Below are 25168 nucleotides of genomic sequence, written 5' to 3'. Positions count from 1 at the left end.
TATATGTGTGTGTTTTATTCAGGTTGGTTCCACTCCAGCCGTGTGGCAGCGTGTGGGTGTGTGTTGGTGGGGGCAGTCTGTGCTGGAATCTCCCTCTGTCTGGCCTGCTGCAGTTGCTGTAAACGCTTCATCGTGGTTGGCATTCTGGCCTTCGTATCAGGTATATGTTCGGTTCCTTGTGGAATAATACTGGCAAAAAAAATAATAATGTATATCCCTGAATTGTATTGTAATGTATAGTATTACTTTTCTTTTTGTCAAAGCATAAAACGTGGGCTGCTCTCCCCGGAGTGAGAGTCTTGCCACAGTGCGGCACCCTCCTTCCCCTCCAGCCCCTTCCCTTTCTGTCTATAAATGTGTTTGTTTTTCTATCAAAGTGGATTTTTTTCACAGAACTTTGTGAGAGGCAACCGCTTTGATCGTTGCCATGGGTTCATTTACATGTGTTTACTGCATGTTGCACACCAGGGTTTGGTTTATCAATTCACCTAGAAAACTAGCACCTAGACAACTACTCAAGATGCAGTGGAGGTGGAGTACATATTGTGGACTGTGGTTTATCAATTCACCTAGAAAACTAGCACCTAGACAACTACTCAAGATGCAGTGGAGGTGGAGTACATATTGTGGACTGTGGTTTATCAATTCACCTAGAAAACTAGCACCTAGACAACTACTCAAGATGCAGTGGAGGTGGAGTACATATTGTGGACTGTGGTTTATCAATTCACCCAGAAAACTAGCACCTAGACAACTACTCAAGATGCAGTGGAGGTGGAGTACATATTGTGGACTGTGGTTTATCAATTCACCTAGAAAACTAGCACCTAGACAACTACTCAAGATGCAGTGGAGGTGGAGTACATATTGTGGACTGTGGTTTATCAATTCACCCAGAAAACTAGCACCTAGACAACTACTCAAGATGCAGTGGAGGTGGAGTACATATTGTGGACTGTGGTTTATCAATTCACCTAGAAAACTAGCACCTAGACAACTACTCAAGATGCAGTGGAGGTGGAGTACATATTGTGGACTGTGAGGGCTTTGAACCCATGAACACTTGTTTCCAGATCAGGTGTATTTCCCACTAAGCCACCACCCCACATTGATCGATTTATTCTGGTGATTGTACAGTGAGCCAGGGATGATGCTTGGCCATGGACAGGTGCAACAGCTGAGTGATTGAAGCATTGGACTTTCAGTCTGAGTGTTGGACCTTCAGTCTGAGTAATGGACCTTCAATCTGAGTAATGGACCTTCAATCTGAGTAATGGACCTTCAGTCTGAGTGTTGGACTTTCAGTCTGAGTGTTGGACCTTCAGTCTGAGTAATGGACCTTCAGTCTGAGTGTTGGACCTTCAGTCTGAGTAATGGACCTTCAGTCTGAGTGTTGGACCTTCAGTCTGAGTGTTGGACCTTCAGTCTGAGTAATGGACCTTCAATCTGAGTGTTGGACCTTCAACCTGAGTAATGGACCTTCAATCTGAGTAATGGACCTTCAGTCTGAGTGTTGGACCTTCAATCTGAGTAATGGACCTTCAATCTGAGTAATGGACCTTCAGTCTGAGTAATGGACTTTCAGTCTGAGTAATGGACCTTCAATCTGAGTAATGGACCTTCAATCTGAGGGTCACAATGCCTGGTGGCTTAAGGGTGGAGATTTTTTCTGATCTCCCAGGTCAGCAGATGCACTGACCAGCTAGTGCCTGAACCCCCTTTGTGTGTACATGCATGCAGAAGATCAGACACATGCATTATGGATCTTGAAATCCATGATGGTGGGTTATGGAAACAGGAGCATACCCAGCATGTATGTCCCAGAAAGTGGTGTATGGCTGCCTATATAGCAGGGTGAAAACTGTCATACACATAAGAGCCCACCTGTACATACAAGTGAAAGTACAAGTTGCAGCCAAGAAGAAACAGAAGAAAAAAACAGAAGTGTCCAAGGCTGTCAGCGTTTGGGGCTGACACATGCCAGATCTTCTGTCAGTTGTCTTCTTTCAGCTTTTATCTTACCACCTTCCCCTTTGTACAAACACAAACTGGAAGATGCATTTTGATTCTGAAATTTCTGCCATGTTAATGACTTTTAGGTATCCCTTTCTTTTGTTGTTTACTTTCACACAATTTTTCTTTTCTTTTCACCAGTTACATTTTTTAACATCAAACTTACAAAGGCAAACGACGTAGAGACAAAGATATTTTTATATTGACAGTGTAGAAAAACATGTGCAAAATTTGTGGTATTGTTCAGTCATTCATCCTTGCACTCCACTGCATTTTACAGTTCACCCAAGAACACAGCAGACCAGTGCACACACTCCATTCAGACTGACACACAGTCAATCACGTGCACCATAAAAATGCTACACAGTCTCACACAGCAAGTGATTAAGTGAATGAGTAACAATAAACATAAGGGAGGTAGCAGAGGGACAAGAAAAATAATTCTTCCTATTCTTCTTCTCTGAAGAGTCACTGGGGCATCACACAGAACTGTTCACCAGATTCCTCCAGGTCTGTGGGTTGTGTGTCAAAGCCTGAGTCTCTTCAGATTTTTTTTTTTTCTGCAGTGTTGTCAATACATCATTTTTTCTGTCTTCCCCTCTGTCTCCCTCCCTCAGCTGTTCCTTGTTGTTTTAGCAAGGCCAGTTGGATATTATTATGTGGCATACTAACATAGTTTTCTTAACTGATGTCAACAGATCTTCATGTGGTTCAATGTCCTACTTGATGGTATGGCACACCTGTTCATTGGTGATCAGATCAGTGTATTTCATGTTTACTGTCTTGTGATAACACCTCATTTCCAGGCTTCTTCTGTTTTTTTGTTTCCAGCTGTGGCTGGTGCCTACTGCATCGCAGTGTTCTCCAAGAACACGGAGACGTTCACGGAATCCATCCTGGACTTCAAAGTGAGCTCCTACGGCTGGGCCTACTACATGTTCATTGGGGGCGTGGGCACTGTGGGCGTGGTCTCCTTCATGGCCTGTTTCTCTGCCCCGGAGAACCCCCTGAGGGGAGTGGTGCTCAGCCGCCCAGGGGGCGGTCCTCAGGTGGTGGTCAGTTCCTCCACCACCACCAACACCCACCACCCCTACAGCCCCCTTCCGGAACACGGAGGGCCGGTCATGAATACTACACACACTGGGGTCACTGTCGTCTCCAACAACGGCTACTAGACATCTGACGTTAAGCAGATGTATGACGTATGGAAACCTGGGAGAAGTGCATTTCCTCGTTCAAGTCATTGGGGGTAAGAAAATAGTCATAGAGATGTTGCACACAACACAATAATTGACAGAATGATGTGTCAGAGACAATGTCAATCCTTTTATCAAAAAAACTTTACTTTGACATTTCATGAACAATGTCAGATCTTCAACAACAAAACTTTACATTGATATGGACAGTGCCAGATCTTTAACAACAAAACTTTACATAGATATCTCACAGATAATGCCAGATCTTTAACAAAAAACTTTACATAGATATCTCACAGACAATGTCAGATCTTGACAACAAAACTTTACATTTGTATTTATGGACAGTGCCAGATCTTTAACAACAAAACTTAACATTGATGTCTCATGGACATTGTCAGATCTTTAAACAACAAAACATTTTGTTAAGATCCCATGAATAATGTAACACATTTAAGAATTAAACTTTACTGTGACATCTCATCGGCAATGTCAGATTTTTACATCACAACTTTATGTTGACATCTCATAGACAGACTAAGATCTCTAACACCAGAAGTGTAAGTTAACAGCTCCACTGACAATTCCCCTGTAGAGTCGTGTGTCAGTGGCCAAACATCACAAAACTTTTTCACAATATCTGTTGATGGGGGCAATCAACCCATTCCTCTGTGTTATGGAACTAAGATTTGTGCAGTGAGGTAGGACATGTATGACCTGTTTCAAGGTGTGTACACCATACAGGTTTCCACACCCCGCTAACATTGTATTAGTACAGTAGTTTAGCATGGTCAGTATTTTTGTGAATAGAACACAGATAGTAGTTAATCTGATGTGTAGGAAATTGGTTGCCTATATGCAGACTAGCTTCATCACTTCTCTGTCTCTCTTTCTCTTCTCACACACACACACACACACACACACACACACACACTCACACACACACATGTGAGAGCATAGGGAGTTAATATCATGATATGCTCCTCTGTGATTTTGTGAGAACCAAACTTGCAAACAACAACAACAAACTGCACTGGTCTGGAACAGAAAAGAAAGTTCTTTACTTCAGCTCGTTTGTTTGTTTTGTCGTTGTTTGAAATGTGCTTTCATCTTGGTGACAGTATCTGTTCAGATAAATGTAGATGTCAGAGTTTTGTTGGTTTTCCTGCTGGATGTTGCAAAATCATGGTTTTTCATCTGGTCATGTAGAATTAAGCTGTTTGTGGTAGGGGCTAAACGATGTAGCCTTTTGGCATTGTATACCATTTCTCATGCCTGATCACACACACACACACACACACACACACACACACACACACACACACACATTTGTATTTGCATTTCATTTACAGTATTTCTGTTATTTGATAAATATGTAATTCATCATGGGGGGCTGTTGCTTGAGGGATGTGGTGGCGGTCTCCACTCTGGGAGGGACACTCACTCAGTCTGGCTCCGCGACTAAGCCATTATTGTGGTTAGTAGGGGGCTTAGTAGGTTTCCTTAGTACGTTAAATCAGAACAGGCACCACTGAACACCACCGAAGTGACTCAGCAGCAGTGCAGGGTCTCCTCTGGTGTGTGGCCTCCTGGCGACCTAACATCGATGGCTCCCTGTGGACTGCCGATGCTGACACTGCAACGGACGAACCCGGGTGTGGCCGTGTATGGGGGAATCTAAATGAGCGGCGTGAGAGTAATGCCACTGAAATGGTGCAGATGATGGGGCAGCAAAAAAAAAAAAAAAAAATGCAATTCATCAAAACAAATGAAAAGATAGAACATCTTTTAACCTTGTCCTGAGGGATTATTCTTATGACACAGTGACATTATGTGCATGTTTCATAAGCTTTGATGGTGCTGTTTCTGTGATGAGTGCTTGTAGAAACAGTTTGTGAATGTTTCGTTTACTAGGTTTGAAGGGTTTTAATTCACTCCTTCTCTCTACTTTTATCAAATTTACTTATGGTAAATTATTCATCTGTTTCAATATCACATAAGGTTAAAAAAAAAATGTGTGTACTTTTTTTTTCTTTTTAAATTATTATTTCTCTGAGAAGGAGAAAGATACAGGAGAGATTTCACCGAGGATGATGTAATAATTACGGATGAAAGTTGCTGCCAATAAACTGTGCTGTAAAGTCACATGACTGTAATGTGTGTGTGTGTGTGTGTGTGTGTGTGTGTGTAAATGAAGGCAGACTTTGAGAACGATCAGTTGAAGCATTGGCGATTCAACTTATCCACAAATTGACACATTTGTGCATGGTGTCTGTCAAGAAATGTCTGTTGGTGATGGAACACCATGGCAAAGATAGATGACTTCTTCTTCATTCATGGGCTGCAACTCCCATGTTCACTCGTATGTACACGAGTGGGCTTTTATGTGTTATGGCCGTTTTTACCCCGCCGTGTAGGCAGCCATACTCCGCTTTCGGGAGTGTGCATACAGGATTCGTTCTTGTTTCCATTACCCACAAAACTCTGATATGGATTACAAGATCTTTAACATGCATGTTTGATCTTTTGCTTGCATATACACATGAAGAGGCGCTAGCAGGTCTGCACATATGTTGACCTGGGAGGTTGGAAAATTCTCCACCCTTTACTGACCAGGCACCGTCACCGAGATTTGAACACTCAGTCCACGTGTCACAGATACCAAACACTCCATATGTCACAGATACCAAACAGTCCACATGTCACAGATACCAAACAGTCCACGTGTCACAGACACCAAACAGTCCACATGTCACAGATACCAAACACTCCAGTGCTTAACCGCTTGGCTATTGCGCCCGTCAGATGGATGATTTGAAATACTCATCATTCTAGACCTGCCGCTGGCAGTAATTTGACCTATTACACCTGCCAGATGCAACAGCAATGTGGGTAAAGTGTTGGACTTTCAGTCTGAGGGTCCTAGGTTCGAATCCTGGTCACAGCGACTTATGGGTTAAGGGTGCAAATTTTTCCAGTCACCAATGACAACTGCATGTGTCACTGATACCGAACACTCCGCGTGTCACAGACACCAAACACTCCATGTGTCACAGAACCAACTACTCTACGTGTCACAGACACTCCACGTATCACAGAACCAAATACTCTATTTTTCCGGTCTCCAGTGACAACTCCACGTGTCACAGACACCAAACACTCCATGTGTCGCAGAACCAAATACTCTACGTGTCACAGACACTCCACGTGTCACAGACACCAAACACTCCACGTGTCACTCCACGTGTCACAGACACCAAACACTCCACGTGTCACAGACACCAAACACTCCACGTGTCACTCTACGTGTTACAGACACCAAACACTCCACGTGTCACAGAACCAAACACTCCATGTGTCACAGACCCAAACACTCCACGTGTCACTCCACGTGTCACAGACACCAAACACTCCACGTGTCACTCTACGTGTTACAGACACCAAACACTCCACGTGTCACAGAACCAAACACTCCACATGTCAAAGACACCAAACATTCCACGTGTCACAGACATCAAACACTCAGTCCACGTGTCACAGACACCAAACACTCCACGTCTCACAGATACCAAACACTCCACGTGTCACAGACACCAAACAGTCCACGTGTCATAGACACCAAACAGTCCACGTGTCACAGATACCAAACACTCCACGTCTCACAAACACCACAGACACCAAACGCTCCATGTGTATTCACAGACACAAAACACTCGGTAAAGAACAATCTTTTCGGTCAACGAGACCATCCAAGAACGCCTTTTTGCTGCCCTAGAAAACCAACACCGAAAATACCAAGCTGGATTCCGCAAGGGAAGTCATCACTCTGAGGCAAAGTGCTGAATAAGGCAAAGAATGCAGTGCAGGGTCTCCTCTGGTGTGTGACATCCTGGCGACCTCCTAACATTAATGGTTCCCTATGGACTGCTAGCTCTGACACAGCGGCTGACGAACCCGGGAGTGACTTTGTATGGTGGCCTGGGGATGGGCGGCATGGGAGTAATGCCGGCCGCTGAAACGGTGCAGAAGATGGGGAAGAAATAAAAAAAATATTTAAAAAAGAAGAAAAGAAAACACACTCACACACACACAACCCCCCCCCCCCTCCCCCGCCCCCCCCCCCCCCCCTCTCCCAACCTCTCGATATCATCTATAAACTGCAACTCTCTTCTTGTTGTCGATTCAGTTCACAGAAACTCCTCAAATCTCTCCAAGTTGTATGGGGAATGTATGGGTCGGGGAATGATCACAAACCTGTTATTTATTAAGGGCAGTGGGTGTGGCAGCCCACGTGTTACAGGCGTGCACTACATGGGGCCTTTGTGATCGAAATGCACGTGTCATGTTTATGGTTTTTGATGGCTGGACGTATGTGCAGCCAGGTCACGAAACAATGACAGAGACTGTCCTCAGTGTGTGTGTGTGTGTGTGTGCGTGCGTGTGTCTGTGTCTGTGTGTGACCGTGAGTGAGTGTGTGTGTGTGTGTGTGTGTGCCGTGTGTGCGCGTGTATGTATGCATGTGTATACGTGTATTTGTGTGTGTGTGTGTGTGTGTGATAGTGTGTGTGTGTGTGTGTGTGTGCAGTGTGTGTGTGTGTGTGTGTGTGTGTGTGTGTGTGTGTATGTGTATACGTGTATTTGTGTGTGTATGTGTGACCGTGGTTTTTTGTTTCACTGTCACCTTAACTGTCTCTTAAGCTGTCACTGACACCACTCCATGCCGTGACTTTCGCTCTTAGATTTGGTCAGTTTCGTGCGAGCGGCCGGCACTATGAGTATGTACCTCGGTCTGTATATATGTGTGTGTGTGTGTGTGTGTGTGTGTGTGTGTGTGTGTGTGCCTACTGGTATGTAGTCTATCTATTGCACGGTCTGTCTGCCCTGTTCCGAAACATTGCCCCAACAGCTACACAGTTACAATGTAAGTCCACGTTACTTCCAACTTCTTTTCTCCGCTCTTCTCTGCAGCATTCGGAAGGTCAAGGTCTCACGAGGTCAGTGACCAGAGCACCCCGGGTTCAAGCAGTGGCTTGACTCAGTCACTCCACAACCTTTACTTCCACGAAACAGAAACTGAAACTAACAGCAAAGCCATTCTGTCGAGCACTGCAGCACCAGTTAGTCCAATGCGTGCGAGTTCTGAGAACAGATGGCCGAGGAGATAGGTCTTTCATTAGTACTGACAGACTTAACTGAGACGTCATTAACAGATCAGTGGAATTCGCACAAACTCATTCATTTGGTGGTTGCCGGGAGTCTGGTGTGTGTGTGTGTGTGTGTGTGTGTGGCGGTGTGTTTGCCGGTGTGTGTGTGTGTGTGTGTGTGTGTGTGTGTGTGTGCGCGCTGCGCGCGCGCGCATAAAATCAGCTAATAAAGCCTTTTAAAAGTTTATTAGTAATTAGTAATTCAATTTATTCATATATAGCTATTTGATTTATTCACACACACACACACACACACACACACACACACACACACACACACACACACAAATAAACACACACACACACACACACACACACACACACACACACACACACATATCATATATATATAACATATATTATTAGTCATTTGTTCAACTTTCGTTTCATCTTAACTGTCTCTCTGTCTCCATCTCCACATCAGTGATGTTCTTGGTTTTGGTTCTGTGTGATCACTATGATGAGTGAGGACAGCTTTGTGTTTACTTATATGATCGTCAGTTGTCAGCCTGCTCAGTCCGTCCCAACACATTGTCCCGGTGCATTGTCCAAACACTGCCAAGTCCCAACACATTGTCCCGGTGCACTGTCCAAACACTGCCAAGTCCCAACACATTGTCCCGGTGCACTGTCCAAACACTGCCAAGTCCCAACACATTGTCCCGGTGCATTGTCCAAACACTGCCAAGTCCCAACACATTGTCCCGGTGCACTGTCCAAACACTGCCAAGTCCCAACGCATTGTTCCGGTGCACTGTCCAAACACTGCCAAGTCCCAACACATTGTCCCGGTGCACTGTCCAAACACTGCCAAGTCCCAACACATTGTCCCGGTGCATTGTCCAAACACTGCCAAGTCCCAATGCATTGTTCCGATACTGTGAGCTACATAGCTCCAATGAATACCAATATTCCAATAGCTACACAGTTCTAATACATTGTCCTAACAAGTAAAAATTCCTATGTAAAAGGTCGGGGTTTCTCCTGTTTTTTCTTTTCTTCTTCAGTCTTCTTTTTTTTCTTCTTTTTTTTCAGGTTTTATTTAATATTTTTTTTTATCTTCTTAGAACTGAGGTCAGTCAGTCAAGGTGTGACCAGCACGTTCCAGGGTCGTGCGGAGGTCAAGCAGCTTCCCCCACCCCACACCTCCCCCACCCTGTTGATTAAACAGATGATAGTAACGTAGCCCATATGTGTCACTCCGCACCCTTTCAGTGATGGTTCCAGGAAACAGAAAGTGGCAGTAGAGCAGTAGTTGGCCTCCAGCCATGTTGCCGAGCACAGTGCCATTTGCATGTGTGAGTTCTGAGAACGGATGCCGGATACAGTGGCCGACAGACTGAAGACGTATAGTTAGTAACTGAAGGAATTCCCATGTACACTTTCCACCGACCTCCCCACTTTCAGGCATTAGTTGCGTCTTTACTGAAGCTAGCCTCGTCTGTTTAACTTTCTGTAAAAACTCGTCAGTCATTTCCGAGTCTATAAACTTGGGAGTGATTACCCACAGGCACATGACGTTGATCAACCTCCCTGTGGTAAAAAAACAACAACAACAAAACTTGTGCACACTGCAGATGTCATTCAAAAACGCTTTTGGTGTGGGGTGCAAGACTGAGTTGACAACATGGCGTAATATTCTATTGTATCGGTACACTGCCATTACAGAAAGTAGTGTAACACTTCAAGTGACTGATTATGATCAAAATGATCAAATCGTATCATTCCCTGTGTTAGAATGGCTTACAGATCCTCCTGAATTTGCCCAAACCACCATCCGCATATTCTGGAAACTACAAAGAGGATGTTACCCTCACCCTTTACTTTAAGACTGCACAGAACTCTGGCACACTTCTTCAGTGTCAGGGGAGATATTGCTACTACTGGGACATTGAAGAGTGTGAGAAATTGAAATACTTAGTTTCATCGTTTATAAGTGATCATAATATGCACACTTTGACAACATCACTTCTTCACGTCCCTCACAACTTCATCAAGCCCCTTGGTTCCCTGTCTTTGGGAACTCATGCCATGCACTTTCACTCTGAGCCAACCACTGTGTCACAAAGAGACGCTTCACCTGGTTCCAGAGGACAGTCACCCGCTGAAAGCACAGGAACGTTACCTGCCATAGGTACACCTATAATGACCCCCACCAGCGAATGCCCCTCTGTGCTGACTTGTGAGTACACCCCGACACATGTTGTGCTGCATACGTCCATTCTTTCTTCGGCAAGAGTGCCCCCACCCCCGTCACGGACAAAGCTGTCATCATCCAAGGCAACTCCTTCAGGAACCAAGGCTAAGAAACGTCGTCGACGCACACTTTGCGCCAGTCAGAAGAAAAACAGAAACTCCCTGTTTCATATCAGTTCGTACAGAATGCAACTCGAGGAACTCAAAGAAACTGTTGACAATCTTACTACTTCACAGCAAGAAATGAAAGAGTCTTTTGTGTCACAGATTGAAGGCGCCAAGACAGCAACAAAAAATGAAATAAAAACTTTTATAAAAACAAAAAGTAGTTCAACTGGCTCAAGTATTGACAATCTTGAACAAAAACTGAAAGAACTAAGAACATATATGGACTCGCTGGTCAAAGACAATCAGACTCTTAAAACTCAGATGGGAAATATCCGCTCGGAATTAAAGAACATCAAACTGAAACCACCAGCAGTCAATGCCAGCACGCAGTACGGCAACATCGAAGTAGTCAAAGAAAGGAGAAACACTATCGCTGTGACGGTAACCACATCTGAATGCGGGGATCCGGCTTCTGCGACAACAGACCTTCAGAGTCTGGCAGTTCAACCAGTCAGTGCTGTTGTCACCCCGAAACAAGAGTTACAATCACATGATCAGAAAAGTGGCCCCAAGACCGTGGAAAATAGTGGTTTTTCTGTTTTCACCTTTAAGTCCTCAGCCACCGATGGCCAGTCAGACGATTCCAGTACGACCACCCTGAAGACAAGCGACCCCAGATTAGCGTCTTCTGACCTGGTGCCCCCTGCTGCTCTATGTGACAACACCACAGAGGACTCTTCATCGGACCACCCCACCACTGCCTACTCTGTTCCTGTTGACAACTTTTTCGCCCCTCTCTCTGACAGTGCACTCTCTGACAAGACTGCCGAGATTCCCGAACCAACTGAGTCCCCAAAGCCTGACAAAGAAACGTGTACGGTGTCTCGTGAAAGGAGTCAGAAACGCTCTCCATTAGAAGTGCTCAGTAACATCAGTGTAAATGAAAATGCCACAGCACTCTTGATTGGTGACTCCATCATCAAACATGAGGACCCTATGAAACTTGGACTGCGCTCGTACACCCTGCACAAAATTTGTGTTCCGGGCATGGCAACACATGACTTGGAATGTTGGTGGACACATCAGCCAGCATACCGCAACATTAAAGCCCTAGTCATCCATGTGGGTGTCAACGACTGTCCCTTAGGGCTCGTCTTTACTGAGCGGTGGACCACCAGACAGGACGTGATTTGTCAGGTAACCGACAACAAACTGGTTATGCTAGCAGCTCAAGGATTTCCGACAAAGGTCAGTGGTGGTGATGAGAGACCTAGCCGTACCAACACTCGAGCCGTCCATACTAACCGACAGCCTTACAATGCTGACAGACACATGCAGCATAATGCACACGCTGTTTCTGTGATTTACACAAACCGTACTGTCGTTTACTATCGTAACCCCAACAATGCCAACACATACAGTTCCGATCCCCGATATTCATTTGACCCTCAATACTCTGCTGATGATGCTACGGGCTGGCAGCAGAGGTCCCATGCAGCCCCTCATGCTCACAACGCCACAGAACGTGTGACACAAACCCAGGGTCGCAGCTACACCCGTGGTTCCAATACTTTCCCACAGCGACGGCCAGATAATGGTCATCGTCCCGGTGATGAACCCCTTTTGCCCTCAGTGTATTCTATGGATCACTTCCCCCATTACCCAACCCCCAGTACCAGCCATCTAAACCTGGCCCCTATTTCCCTCCCCATCAGTCTGTGGACACTCCAAGCTATTCCAACACTGACACACAGTCCAATTCACAGTACGTTGTCAGAATGAACCCACATGAGTATCATGGACGCCCTGACCGAAACAAAGTTCCCGATACTAAACCCATTTTTCCTCAAGGTGATATGAATCGTTACATTTATTTATTAAACATGTTGACTTCACAGATGTTAAACATGCAACAGTATAATCGTGGTTAATAACTTGTTTAGAAGTGGAGGACGTACAACGTCATTTGTGATTCCAATTAGTGAATCTATTTAACATATAATTTTTATTGCATTACCATTCCCATTCTGTGTATGGTGTGTGTGTGTGTGTGTGTGTGTGTGTGTATGTGTTTGCCATACTCATGAAATGACATCATAATATTGGTACAAAATTAACGAGAAGGTTATATTATATTACATTGTGGCTCGACGCTCCTTAAGTGGATCTCCTGCGGTAACAATTATAGCTTGGAAATATTTCTTGTATTTGACCATTTATGTCGTTTTGGATCAAGTGACAGCTTTGAAGTGACTTTCTTTTGTCATTCAATATTCACTGTTGTTGTAGATTGTTCCGATTGATATGCTTTGTTTATTTTACAAGTTGCAGTTTTCACTTTATTCACATTTTGAAATAATTGTTGATCGAGTAACTACTGTGTGTGTTATTGTGTGTTACATCTTTTCTGATTATAATAATGACCACTGTCAGTACATGGCCGTCTAGAAATGGGCTCAGAGTAGGCTTTTTAAACGTGACCCATGTTCCAAACAAATTAGATGAGCTTTCTTCTATCCTGTATAATTCTGGCAGTCAGCTTCATTTATTTTGTTGTGCTGAGTCAAGATTAACATATGTTATTTCCGATGCAGACGTATCTACACCTGGTTATAACGTTGTCCGCCTTGATCCCATTCTTCCCAAACTGGTTTAATCCTTTACATCAGCCAGTCTCTCTCTTACAAACGTATTGTTTCCTTTGAAAAATACCATGTAGAATCAGTGTGGATCGAAGTAAACATGAAAAAAGTAAACCGTTATACGTTGGATTTGTATACAGAAACCCGTCAGAACATATTGACTGGCTTGATAAATTTAGTGATATGATGGACGCTGTTACACTTGCTGGTAATTAAGTTATTCTTCTTAGGGATTTTAACATAAACCTCCTAAAACCGACAAAATACTGATTTTAGTATGCCGTCCGTTTATATATATAGGTGATAAAAAGATAGATGAAGTTAGCACTCACAAAGTTCTGGGAGTTACCGTAGATAACAACCTTTCCTGGACACCTCATATTGAATATATATGCAGGCCAGTCTCCCAAAAAGTGTTCCAGTTATCTAGAGTTAAGCATTTTCTTGATCTTAATACACGAAAAGTGTTCTACCACGCACATATTCAATCTTCGATAGATTATGCACCCACTTTATCTGACCTTTGCAGCGCCAATACATTGAAGCCATTAATCAGAATTCAAAAGCGAGCTCAAAAAGTTGTACTCCTTAGATCTTCTACACTGACACCCGAAGACTATATTACACTTGATATCCTTCCCTTAACATACAATCTCCAATACAATAAAGCAATTATGATGCATCGAATACACAATGGATTTGCCCCTTCTTCACTAACTGCACGATTCTCCTTGAATCAGTCCAGGTATACAAACAATATCATTATAAAAAAACAACTAAGAATCGACCTGTTTAAAACTAGTCTGACATACTCAGGGGGGATACTTTGGAACTCCTTACCAGAATATATTAAAAATAACAGCAGTGTCAGTGTATGTAATTTTAATTGTTTGTGGTCTAAGGATTATATCTCGCCCCCGCCCCCATCTTCTTCCTCCCCCCCCCCCCCCCCCCCCCCCCCTCCTTATTTTTTCTCTCGAATTTGTACTTTGATTTTTCTTATGCTTGATATTTGCGTTTTTGTGGGGGTTTTGTGTGTGTGTGTGTTTATGTCCAGGGCTGGGTGGAAAAAGAGCATGTGTACTTGCTTATCTCATTACCCTGGTGAAATAAAATTTCGTTTCGTTTCGTTTCGTAAGTTTCGTTTCGTTTCCTCTCTCTCTCTTTCTCAACAACAACACTAACAACAACAAAAGGGATGGATCAGTTACACGCGTACAGGTCCCACAGCTTTTTAAAATTTTGCATTTCAGAATAGAGCTTTCAGAATTTCTAAAGTCAGTATCCTGTCAAAGATTATTCCCAAGGGAGTAGGTTGTGACTCAGGTTTCTGAATTTGCATTTCCTTCTTCTTCCTTCATGGGCTGCGACTTCCACGTTTACTTGTAATTCGAGGCTTTCACGTACACAACCGTTTTTGTTACTGACCCCGCCATGTAGGCAGCCATACTCCGTTTTCGGGGAGGGGAGTGCATTCCGTTGAATGAAAACCCCTGCCACACTTTTGTTGTCGAAAGTGGCGAAGCAACGCGGGTTAGGCTTTCACAGTGGATTGACGGAACTTGGATCCTCAGTGCACTGAGATAAAAAAAGAAAAAAAAGAAAAAAAAGAAGAAAAAAGTTTTTACATCAACGGTCAAAACATCCGGCACTGGGCGTTATCGTTCTAACGCGGTTGTTTCTGGACGGCTGCACCGTCTTTGTAAGCATCTTTTTGGGTTTTTAAGACATCGAAGAACGATACCAAGACACTGAGGTATACGAACCGCTTACTGGCAAATAGCGTAGGCCTACATACTGCTGATGACGTTGACAAATTAATGGGTCCTGAACCACAACACCCCTCCCCGCCCCCCACTCCACCCCACCCCCGACCCTCTCCCCCCACCCACCCACCCCACCCCCACACAGACACTGACACAGCCTGAAACGATTTGCGACACGTTACAAGTGTTGGAAAAAACACCAAATGCACACACAGAAAGAAGCCAGTTCAGTACATTCCTTACTGCGTGACAGCCAGGCTCTTCCGTTAATTTAATAAGCGTGGCCGAGCTGACACTTGTATTTGCATAAAGAGGGGGGGGGGGGGGGGGTAGTGGAAGGGGGGCCGGGGGGGAGACGGGGGCGTTTTTTTCTCTCCAGCTGCTCGCTCAATGCGATAAGCTTACTCAGTCGCGCACACACACACTGACACACACACACTCACGTCTTTGTTTGCACTCTTCAAATCAACAACAGGTCCCTGAAATAGAAATACAGAAATACTAAAAATGGAAAATAACCTTACAAAGGAACTAAGTTAAACATGTTATAACAAAAAACAAACAAACAAAACAAAAAACAACAACAACAAATCACACACACACACACACACACACACACACACACACACACACAGGTTACAGATGCCGCCGGCGTTCAGTTCAGTGAATGATATGGAAACTGACGGGTATTCTTTGATGAAACAAATTAACAATACACGTAAAGACACGGACACGTACAGACTTCAGCTAGTCGAGTAGCCCACGTACACAGACACGGATAGGCGGACAGTAAGTGAACTGACAACAATAATTTCATTCACAGTATTAAGTTAATGTTTGCGATCAATGAATTATCTAACAACAACAACAATAGCAAAAGGAATGAATTCCTGACACTGTGACAGCAGTTTGACCAAAATGAAGACATTCAGATGAGACGATAAACCGAGGTCCCGTGTGCAACATGCACTTAGCGCACGTAAAAGAACCCACGGCAACAAAAAGGTTGTTCCTGGCAACATTCTGTAGAAAAATCCACTTCGATAGGAAAAACAAATAAAACTGTACACAGGAAAAAATACCAAAAAAATTAGCGGTGGCGCTGTAGTGTAGCGACACGCTCTCCCTGGGGAGAGCAGCACGAATTTCACACAGAGAAATCTGTTATGATAAAAATAAATACAATACAATACAATACAATGCAATACAACTGGGAGGAATTGGTTCGATCCCCGGCATAAGAGGTACAGTTTTTTTGTTGTTATTGTTTTTCGGACCGTCGGTGGCCGGCTCTTTAATGTCCAGACTGCTGAGGGGTCAGATAGGAAGACGGGGCATAACAGTCGATGGTTACCCACTTCATGGATGCGTCTTTGGGGTGTGTTGGTCAAATTAATAATTATGGCTTCCCGGCCGACCAACACTGACTGTGGACCAGATGACTGTGCCTCTCAGCGTGGTTGATGGACCCCCATGGCAACATCTACATCACTAGGCCCCCATCATCATTCATCTTCACTGAAATTCATTTTAGAAAACAAAATATCCCAAATTCTGGAAACACCCGCCACACCCTCCACAAACACACACAAAGATGTATTTGACGCGAAAGCGGTTTTGGTCAGTTTCCGGTCCAAGAGAGCAAACAGGCACTTCCATCATCTCGCCTAGTTATCGATATTTTATTTTATTCTATTTTTCAGATGTTATGTGTCTTACATAGAGGGTCATTCCACATGCTTTCAATCCTCCTTCAAACACGGAAACTGAACCCATCATTTATAAATCACCAGTGACAAGCAGGTTAGCTAACACCGAAACGGAAAACTGAGACGTATGAGTCACACTGCCAGTGAAAAGGTTTTAGTTGATTGCAGGGAAAGTCAGTCGTGCGGACTGTTTTTCACCGTGACCGTCAAAAACGTCACCTTATGCGCTTGGCAAGAAACTGACACAAACAAACAGGAAATAATGCATAATAAATCTGAATAAAACGAACCGAGTACAATGCCCACTTCTGAAGGCTGAAAACTTGAAAAAGATTCGCCGGGGGTCGGGTGTTTTTGATTTATTCCTAGTGTTTGATACACACATTCAAAAGTCTTATGCAAATGAAGCAAACCACATTCTGTCATCAGTAGATCTTTCGATTGATATACATAGAGATATTTTTTATTTTTATAATATTATCACACACACACACACACACACACACACACACACACACACACACACACTGACACACACACACACATATATATATATATATATATATATGTATATGCATAAAGTATGGTGAATAGGTGTGGAATCCTTGCTTTTCTTTCTTTCTGCGTTCCTGGGCTGCAAGTGTCATGTGCAAATTGACAACTTGATTTTCAAACCCATCATTAGGCAGCCAATTCCATTTTCGAGGGGTTGCATGTTGGGTATGTCCGTGTTTCCACAACCCACCCTACGCTGGCATGACATGGATTCAGTTAAATTTCTGCACGGCATAAAAACACAGGTGTCTATATCTGTTTCGGTCTTCAGTTCCCCCAGCCACACCCGATTCGTCAGTGCATTCTCATTAACCAAGACATTCTTGATAAGTTAAAATTAAGCTGAACACTCCAGAAACTTAATGAGAGGTCAGTGATGCAGACACACATTTCTTTTGCGCGCACTGCTTTCAAGTTCACCCAACTTGACCCGATTCCCACAGAACTCAAATCTTTTATTTACACTCACAGTTGCAGCGTTTACTCGACCGTGGGAGACAGAAGCAGTTAGGCGATTGCAGATGGGAAAGGAATGGGGTCCGATGAGAGATCACATTTCTGAGCATACCAAAGAGACCGTGGGGCTCTCCAGTGAGCATACCGCTCAAACCCTCTACTTCCCCTGAACTGGCCAGGAGCAGTCAGTGAACCCACTGTTAGTGTGGAAGAGTGGGGAGAGAAAGAAGGGACGAAGAGGTCACAAACTGGTTGCGACACCAACATGGAAAGAGTGTGTAGTATGGAAGCAGTGCCGTCAGTGAAAAGGGAGAAGGGGGATGGGAGGGGGTCAACAAGTGGCAGTGTGTGGTGTGCAGATTTCACGTGTATAGAATCATAAGCACCAGACACTAAGAATATTTGTGCATCCTGCCCCCCATTACACACTCACATACCCCACTGGAGACAATTACCAGGATGACAACACGTGCAATATAACAAAATACCATTGAAACACAAGCACCTGTTGTTGGGTCTGCATGCCCACATCCTGCCACCCCTCCCTCAATCCCGCAACACCCCCTCAGTCTGTCGCTTCTGCCCACTGCATCCTCGCGCTTTCAGTTCTCCACCTCCCTCCCCCAGCCAATCCCGTTGCTCTGGACCAATCAAAACGCGATGTGAGTCAGGTCCCGGCAATTCTTGGAAAGCTGGAAGAAAAGTTACTTCGATTCTCAGTCTGTTCTGCAAACGACAGAAGCACAAAGCACGACAGATTCTGATCGAGTAGTACCCCGTCTTACCACTGCACAAGTGAAACAGGTTTGTTCTGTGTGTTTTGCTTTTGTCGTCTTCGTTTCTACGTTCACGTCGTCGTCTGGTCACACTGCGCCAGTGGCTTTGACAGAGGGCAGACAGGCGCAGTGACGCCACGTATGGCTTGTGCAGGAAGGGGAGCTGATGAAAATGGCAGTGGCGTATTTTTTGTTGTAATTATTATTTCTGCCGTGACAACGCGCTGTTCATGAACTTATGATGAATTGTTTTGTGTTCTACCCTGTTTGATCCCATCTTGTCAGTGTTAGAATCCCCCCCCCGTTTTTTTTTTTAAATTGAAAATAAAGCTGTTTTTTGTTTGTTTTTTGTTGTTTTTTCACCCACAACTGTGGTAAACATTCAAAGGGACCGAGGATCTTAAACATGCTTTCGTGTTTGATTGTCAACACACAGGGGTTCAGGCACAAACAAGTCTGCTCATCTGTTGACCTATGTTATCTTGTTATTTCAAGAGCTGTCTCTGATGGAACGAAGAAACGAAACCAAATTTAGTTAACTGTGGAAATGAGATAAGCAATCGACATGCTGTTTTCCAATGGGACATAATAACTGAAATAAATAAACTGGAGGAAGCACACAAACAGCAACAAAAACAAGTATTAAACAAAAAAGTACTAGTGCATTGAATTTCTTATTTATTTGATAGATGGAAAGAATTCGTCACCAAGTAAACATGGACATAAGAAAAAACATCAAATTCAGCAGGAACAAGTACGCTCACACACACACACCACACACACACACACACACACACACACATTTGAGAGTCCATAAGATTGCAAGATAGTAATTACTTCTTGTCTTGAAAATGTCATTCAGATCTTTTGAAAAGTCTTTTATACTGTAACTGTCTGTTGGAGACCAGCAAGTAGATCAGATTGTCCTGAGTCACTGGCATAGATGGTATTTATGATTTTAAGTCCTTGAAAAAGAAATGTTTTGTAGGTTGATTTAAATGAAATGGCACTGCCTTTATTTCTTATATATATATATATATATATATATATATATATATATATATATATTATTGGTAAGGAGTTCCAAAGCTAGTGTTCCTCCTGCATGCTAGACTTGTACACTAGAAAACTAAACATTAAAAGTCTTATTTGCTTTGCTGGAATTACTGCTAGATGATTACTGCAAGTCCTTCAGGTAGTAGAGCTTGTTCTCAGCTTTGAAATTAGCAGAAAGCAAAATTATTGAAGTGCTGATGGTAAAACATCAATTCAACATCCTCCAGTGAATTGTGCTGTGTGAATCATTCAAATACAAATGTTTATTATTAGTGTTTCTTGTAGGCTGTTGGTGACTTGAACATTTTTTAATACTTAATAATAATGATGATGATAGTAATGAATATTTATATTGCACTGAATCTTGTGCAGAGACAAATCAAAGTGCTTTCACACCAGTCATTCATATGCATGCATAAATCAAAACTTGAGAAACTTAAGACAAAGAAAAGGCAGGGGAGGGAGGTTGTCTTGGAAAAAGGTGGGTTTTAAGGCCAGACTTGAAGGAGGTGAGTGAGGAGACCTGATGAAACGGAAGAGGAAGTTCATTCCAAATGAAAGGTCCAGAGATGGAGAAAGAACGGCAGCTGGGTGTGGGCAAAGTGCATCTGAAGCCGATCATAGAGAGTGAGATGGAGTGTAGTGGTGAAGGCAGCCACAGATACTTTGTTTATTTTTGACTCACTTGTGTAAACAAAGTGAGTCTATGTTTTAACCCGGTGTTTGGTTGTGTGTGTGTGTGTGTGTGTGTGTGTGTGTGTGGTAAACTTTAACATTGACATTTTCTCTGCAAATACTTTGTCAGTTGACACCAACGCCATTAGGCATAAAAATAGGAAAAATTCAGTTCTTTCCAGTCATCTTGTTTAAAACAATATTGCACCTCTGGGATGGGCACAAAAAAAGAAAAAAAAAAAGCCAAATTATATGCAAACTGCATTTACTGTTATATTAATATTTTTTGTATCCTCTAAACTTGGCACTTTGATCTGATATTCTGACACAACAACAAGAGCAGTCATTATTATCATTTTTTGTTCAAACAGGAACTTCTTTTGCTAAGCATGGAAGTTTTATTTATTTTGTAAATGTTTTGGTGCAGTTAGTAAAAAAGGGAAATTACTCTGTAATTAATGCTAGGGGACTTAATTTGCTTTAAACTGATCTTTCTCATCATTACATTTTGAAATTATACTCAGTATATAAAAAGCTTGTGTGTTTTACTCTCAGTGTACAGGGCTTTCACTATGTTCATTCGCCCAAGTGGTCTTTTTCGGAAAATACTAAAATCAATACAATGAGTGGACTTTACAGATCTATTGGCTGAGCCCTGAAGGTCATGGGCAAAAATCAGTTGTGTACACATATTTATACACATTCAAAGCGCGTGCTCATATTCTTTGCGAATGTGAACGACGCCATTTTGTTTTAAGTTGTTGACCTGCCCGTTCAGTCCTATATTCAATGGACAATACGCGATAACATGTGATGGAAAGTTGGAGAAGGAGACCGTTAAATATTTATTCAGAGAAAGATTTGTGAACGCCTCATCACTTACTGGATTATGCCCCAAACTGCCATAAAAATATCCACAGAATCAGTTGGAATTCACAGTTCAAAATTGTAAACCATGCGAGTTAATACCCATGAATAGATCACAATGAAACGAAAAAAATTCCAGTCTTGACTTTTCTCAAAATGAAGTCCTTTTCACTTCTTACAACGTTTAGAAGTACTTGTACATGGCTCTACATGTTATTAGTATAACAAAATACTAAATTTTCATATCAACTTTAAAACTATAAAACTAGAATGAACATAAAAGAGAAATTGAATCGACCATGTGTCATACATTCCTGGCGGGTGTAACTAAACTTGTACATCTATCTAGATAAAGAGAAAATGGCTAAATGTTGCAGTGTGATTGCAGTGATAGCCATGTCTCCTTTACCGTGGACTTAAAAAGAACTTTTTTTATTTTTTTTATTGACCTTAAAGATTTTTTGAATGCCGAAGATACACCAGAATAATATGATTTAAACAGCGTTCTCACTGCGAATACCACAATTGATTTATCGCCCTTTAAAAAAATATGTTCAAATATTAAATTTTAGAATGTCAGTTAAGGAGCCATGATAGTGTAATGGTTAAGACAGTTTCTTCTCACCCGAACATGCGGGGTTCGAATCTGGTTAGGACTTTTTTTTTTTTTTTTTAACCCGAAGCTTGATAATAACAAATACAGAACACATTTTAACGATTAGATTTTTTTTTTTTTTAAGTGTATCACAAGTGAGTCTTGAAGGCCTTGCCTCTCTTTTGTTCTTGTTTTTTTCTCTTCTCCTTTAACAGTTTTATGTTTTATGAAATAGAAGCACCCTTGGAAGTTAATTGTCACAGAAGTGCACTGCAGTAATGTGTTAATGGTGTGATTCTTCTGTAGTGATCTGTTTAAATGTGCAAAGTGGAAATGTTAATGATGATGATGTTTCAGTAAGAGAAAATACAAACTTTGATGCAAGAAAATAAAATTGCTCTGTGTGTGTGTGTGTGTGTGTGTGTGTGTGTGTGTGTGACAACAGGACCATTGAAGATGACAGCCCAGTACAGCACCATACAGAAACTGTCCCTGGCCGGGATGGTGATTGGATCCATCCTGATTCTGGTGGGGGCAGGTGCCCCGTACTGGATCGTCTCAGACCCCCATGGGTTTGGCGAGATTGCTGACCTGGTGGGCAGGGCGGTGAAGGGAAGCCTGGGTCTGTTCATGTACTGCGTGGAGGTTCTGGGACATAGCGAGTGTCAGACCATTGACATGGACAACGATAGTGGTGAGTGTCCGTTAAGGTTAGAAGTGCTGTTAAAGAGAGCACTGTAAGCCACAGCTTCTTACGGTTTCTATGTGTGAGTCGAGTAGTAGCTTGCACAAGACAGGAATCAGACCCCTGCTAGAGTTTGCACCATTGGATCATGGTAAGTATGTTAGGTAAAATTTATGGGAAGATTATTTATTATTTCTGTATTTATACTGATTTCAGTATTGGTATACTGGCAGTAAAAAGTCCCCTTTATTTTACTGTGTTTTGGCAGTAAGGCAATTGCATTTATCAGTCACTCCCACCCATGCATATTTTCTGCATAGATTTCTGATCACACTGGTGTTCCAGTTGATGAAGGTGTTGGCTGACTAGCCAGGAATGCTGGTTCATCCTATATAACCCTTGACCTAAAGAATTCCATGCCCCACAATTCTAACTGTACAGAATGAAACCGATTGTTTTTCCCCTTGCACTGGAGGGTTGTATTGTTCATTCACTGTGAAGCTTATGACCAGAGTTGTCACTGGGAATAATGATTGAATGATGATAAGTATAATCTTTATGCCTGTTCTATATGAAATTGTAATGACAGAAAGAGACAGTGACTGTGCATATAATTAGAATATACAGGATTTTGGGGAGGGTTCATATCTTACACAGGCTTTAGGAATTTACTGTTACTGCAACCCTAACTGAGCAGATTCTTATTCAGTTCCAAAGAAAGAAGATTCAGTGATGGGTAAAAGACCTCTCCTGTCGCAAGAGGAATGGGACTTCTAAACGGATGAATTTCTCCAGATTTGGTCTGATCCACAATAATTTCTTCCACCTGTCATGATGTGGGAAGAAGGAAGCACATTAAACATTCTGAAGTGGTGTTGGAGGATCCACCAAACAGGTGAAACATCAATCTACAATTTTATAAAGTTTAGGTTTGGTTAAGCATACTAAAAATTGCTATGGTTCATTTGATCTGTTAACCACAAAATCATCAGGTCATTTTCAAAATTAATTGGTCAGGAAAAATATCCATTTCTTCCTCCCCCATTGGCAGTTCCCCACGCCCCCACTGACACCTTACAATGTGTATTTTCACCAACAAATAAATTGTCTTATGGACTCGTTCATACACACGCACACACACATTGGTTTGCATGATATGGCACCTCGTGTTCTGGTGCCACCTTTCCCTCCCTGGGAGTTAGCAAAAGCAAATGTCAACATATGTGCTTCTGACACAACAAAAGGAGAATATCCACATATAATAGCAGTATCTGTCAGAATTGAATTAGAAGAAAATTTTGATTATCATTTAAAAGTTTACACTGATGGCTCGGTCCTGGATGATAGCAGTGCAGGATCTTCTTTTGTCATTTCTGACCTAAAAACACAAAAATCATATTATTTAGGTAAGGGACATTCAATTTTTACAGCTGAATTGATGGCCATCCTTATGGCTTTAAATCATCTTGTTGATATACCAATCATAGTAAGTAATATCCTATTTTGTGTTGATTCTCAGTCTGTTTTAAAAAGTTTGCTCATTTTTGAGAATAATCAGAGAAGATTTATTGTTTGAAATTAGGTATTTATTGCACTCCCTATTTATGAAGGGTACAAATGTTGATTTTTGTTGGATACCATCATACACAGGATTCCTTTATAATGACCAAGCAGACAGGGCAGCAAAAAGGGGAGCAAAGAATCATATAGATAGTATAAAAGTATTGCCCATTGTCATACAAGGAAATAAGCAATATACCAGAAAGAGACTTTTATAAGTGCTTGAATTCAAGTCTAAAACCTTGTCAGTTGACTCTCTCAGACTTTGGTCCGATTCACAGACCAATTCTGAGTTTAGCTCTCAGACTATTATCAAATTCATTACGGACCAAGTATTGTTCTAATGTCAAGTGCATATGCTTTAGTAACCTGACAATTAAGCATATAATTTTTGACTGTTGCTTGATAAAGCCTTATGTACACAAAAGGGTGTCTTCACAAGTGACTGGGAACGTTGATGTTTTTGACTTTTTGCATTCATTATCAGTTGTTTCGCTTGTCAGTTTAACGACTTCTCTTTTATGAAGTCCTTTAAGTAATTTCCTGTAATTTAGAATTTTTTTTTTCAAATTTCACCCTCATTTCTCCCTCATTTGCCCAGTTTCCCCCAACCCTCCATTCATATCTCCCACCCCTTCTAACCGATGATACTCAAATGTATTCATAAATACAAAATGTCTTCAGTCACCGATATGTGTGACGGGACATTAAACATAATTCCTCCTCCATATGTATATGTATTCATATGTGAAACTGTTAAAATGTGTATGTGTGTGTGTCTTTATTGCTCTTGTTGCTCATTTTATTGTGTTGTTGACTGTTGCAAAGGAAATGTTTCCTGTTCAGACATACATGGCAGATATCAGAAATATGATTATATAAAATGAAGTGGGCAATAACGTTCTGGGGAAATACAAGTTGAAATGGGCGTTAGGTTTGCTCAGATTGGCCTCTTCTTTGTAAAGTATTAATGTGTGTTTAAGTGATAATAAGTAGTGTGAATTAGTGAGTGAGAATGTGTGTGTGTGTGTCTGTGTTACTTGAATTTCTACACTGGAACACGGGTTAACAAGCATGAAAAGAGTGCTGATGCACATGCTCTGAGCCGG

General features: G+C 42.3%; 1 protein-coding gene across 1 annotated transcript in view; it reads left to right on the top strand.

The window, feature by feature from the left end:
* The window catches only part of LOC143292308 (uncharacterized), a 41863-nt gene that overhangs the window by 9027 nt on the left and 7668 nt on the right, over nucleotides 1-25168 (top strand). Inside the window, exons 4-8 of the mRNA XM_076602496.1 lie at nucleotides 23-160; nucleotides 2845-3186; nucleotides 8915-9246; nucleotides 11039-12326; nucleotides 22260-22508. Coding sequence (XP_076458611.1) covers nucleotides 23-160; nucleotides 2845-3186; nucleotides 8915-9246; nucleotides 11039-12326; nucleotides 22260-22508 — 2349 coding nt within the window. The remainder of the gene's footprint in view (nucleotides 1-22; nucleotides 161-2844; nucleotides 3187-8914; nucleotides 9247-11038; nucleotides 12327-22259; nucleotides 22509-25168) is intronic.

This window comes from Babylonia areolata, chromosome 18 (genome assembly GCF_041734735.1).
Source record: "Babylonia areolata isolate BAREFJ2019XMU chromosome 18, ASM4173473v1, whole genome shotgun sequence".
Lineage (NCBI taxonomy): Eukaryota > Metazoa > Mollusca > Gastropoda > Neogastropoda > Buccinidae > Babylonia > Babylonia areolata.
The sequence above is the reverse complement of the archived record's forward strand: the minus strand, read 5'-3'. Positions and strand labels throughout refer to the sequence as shown.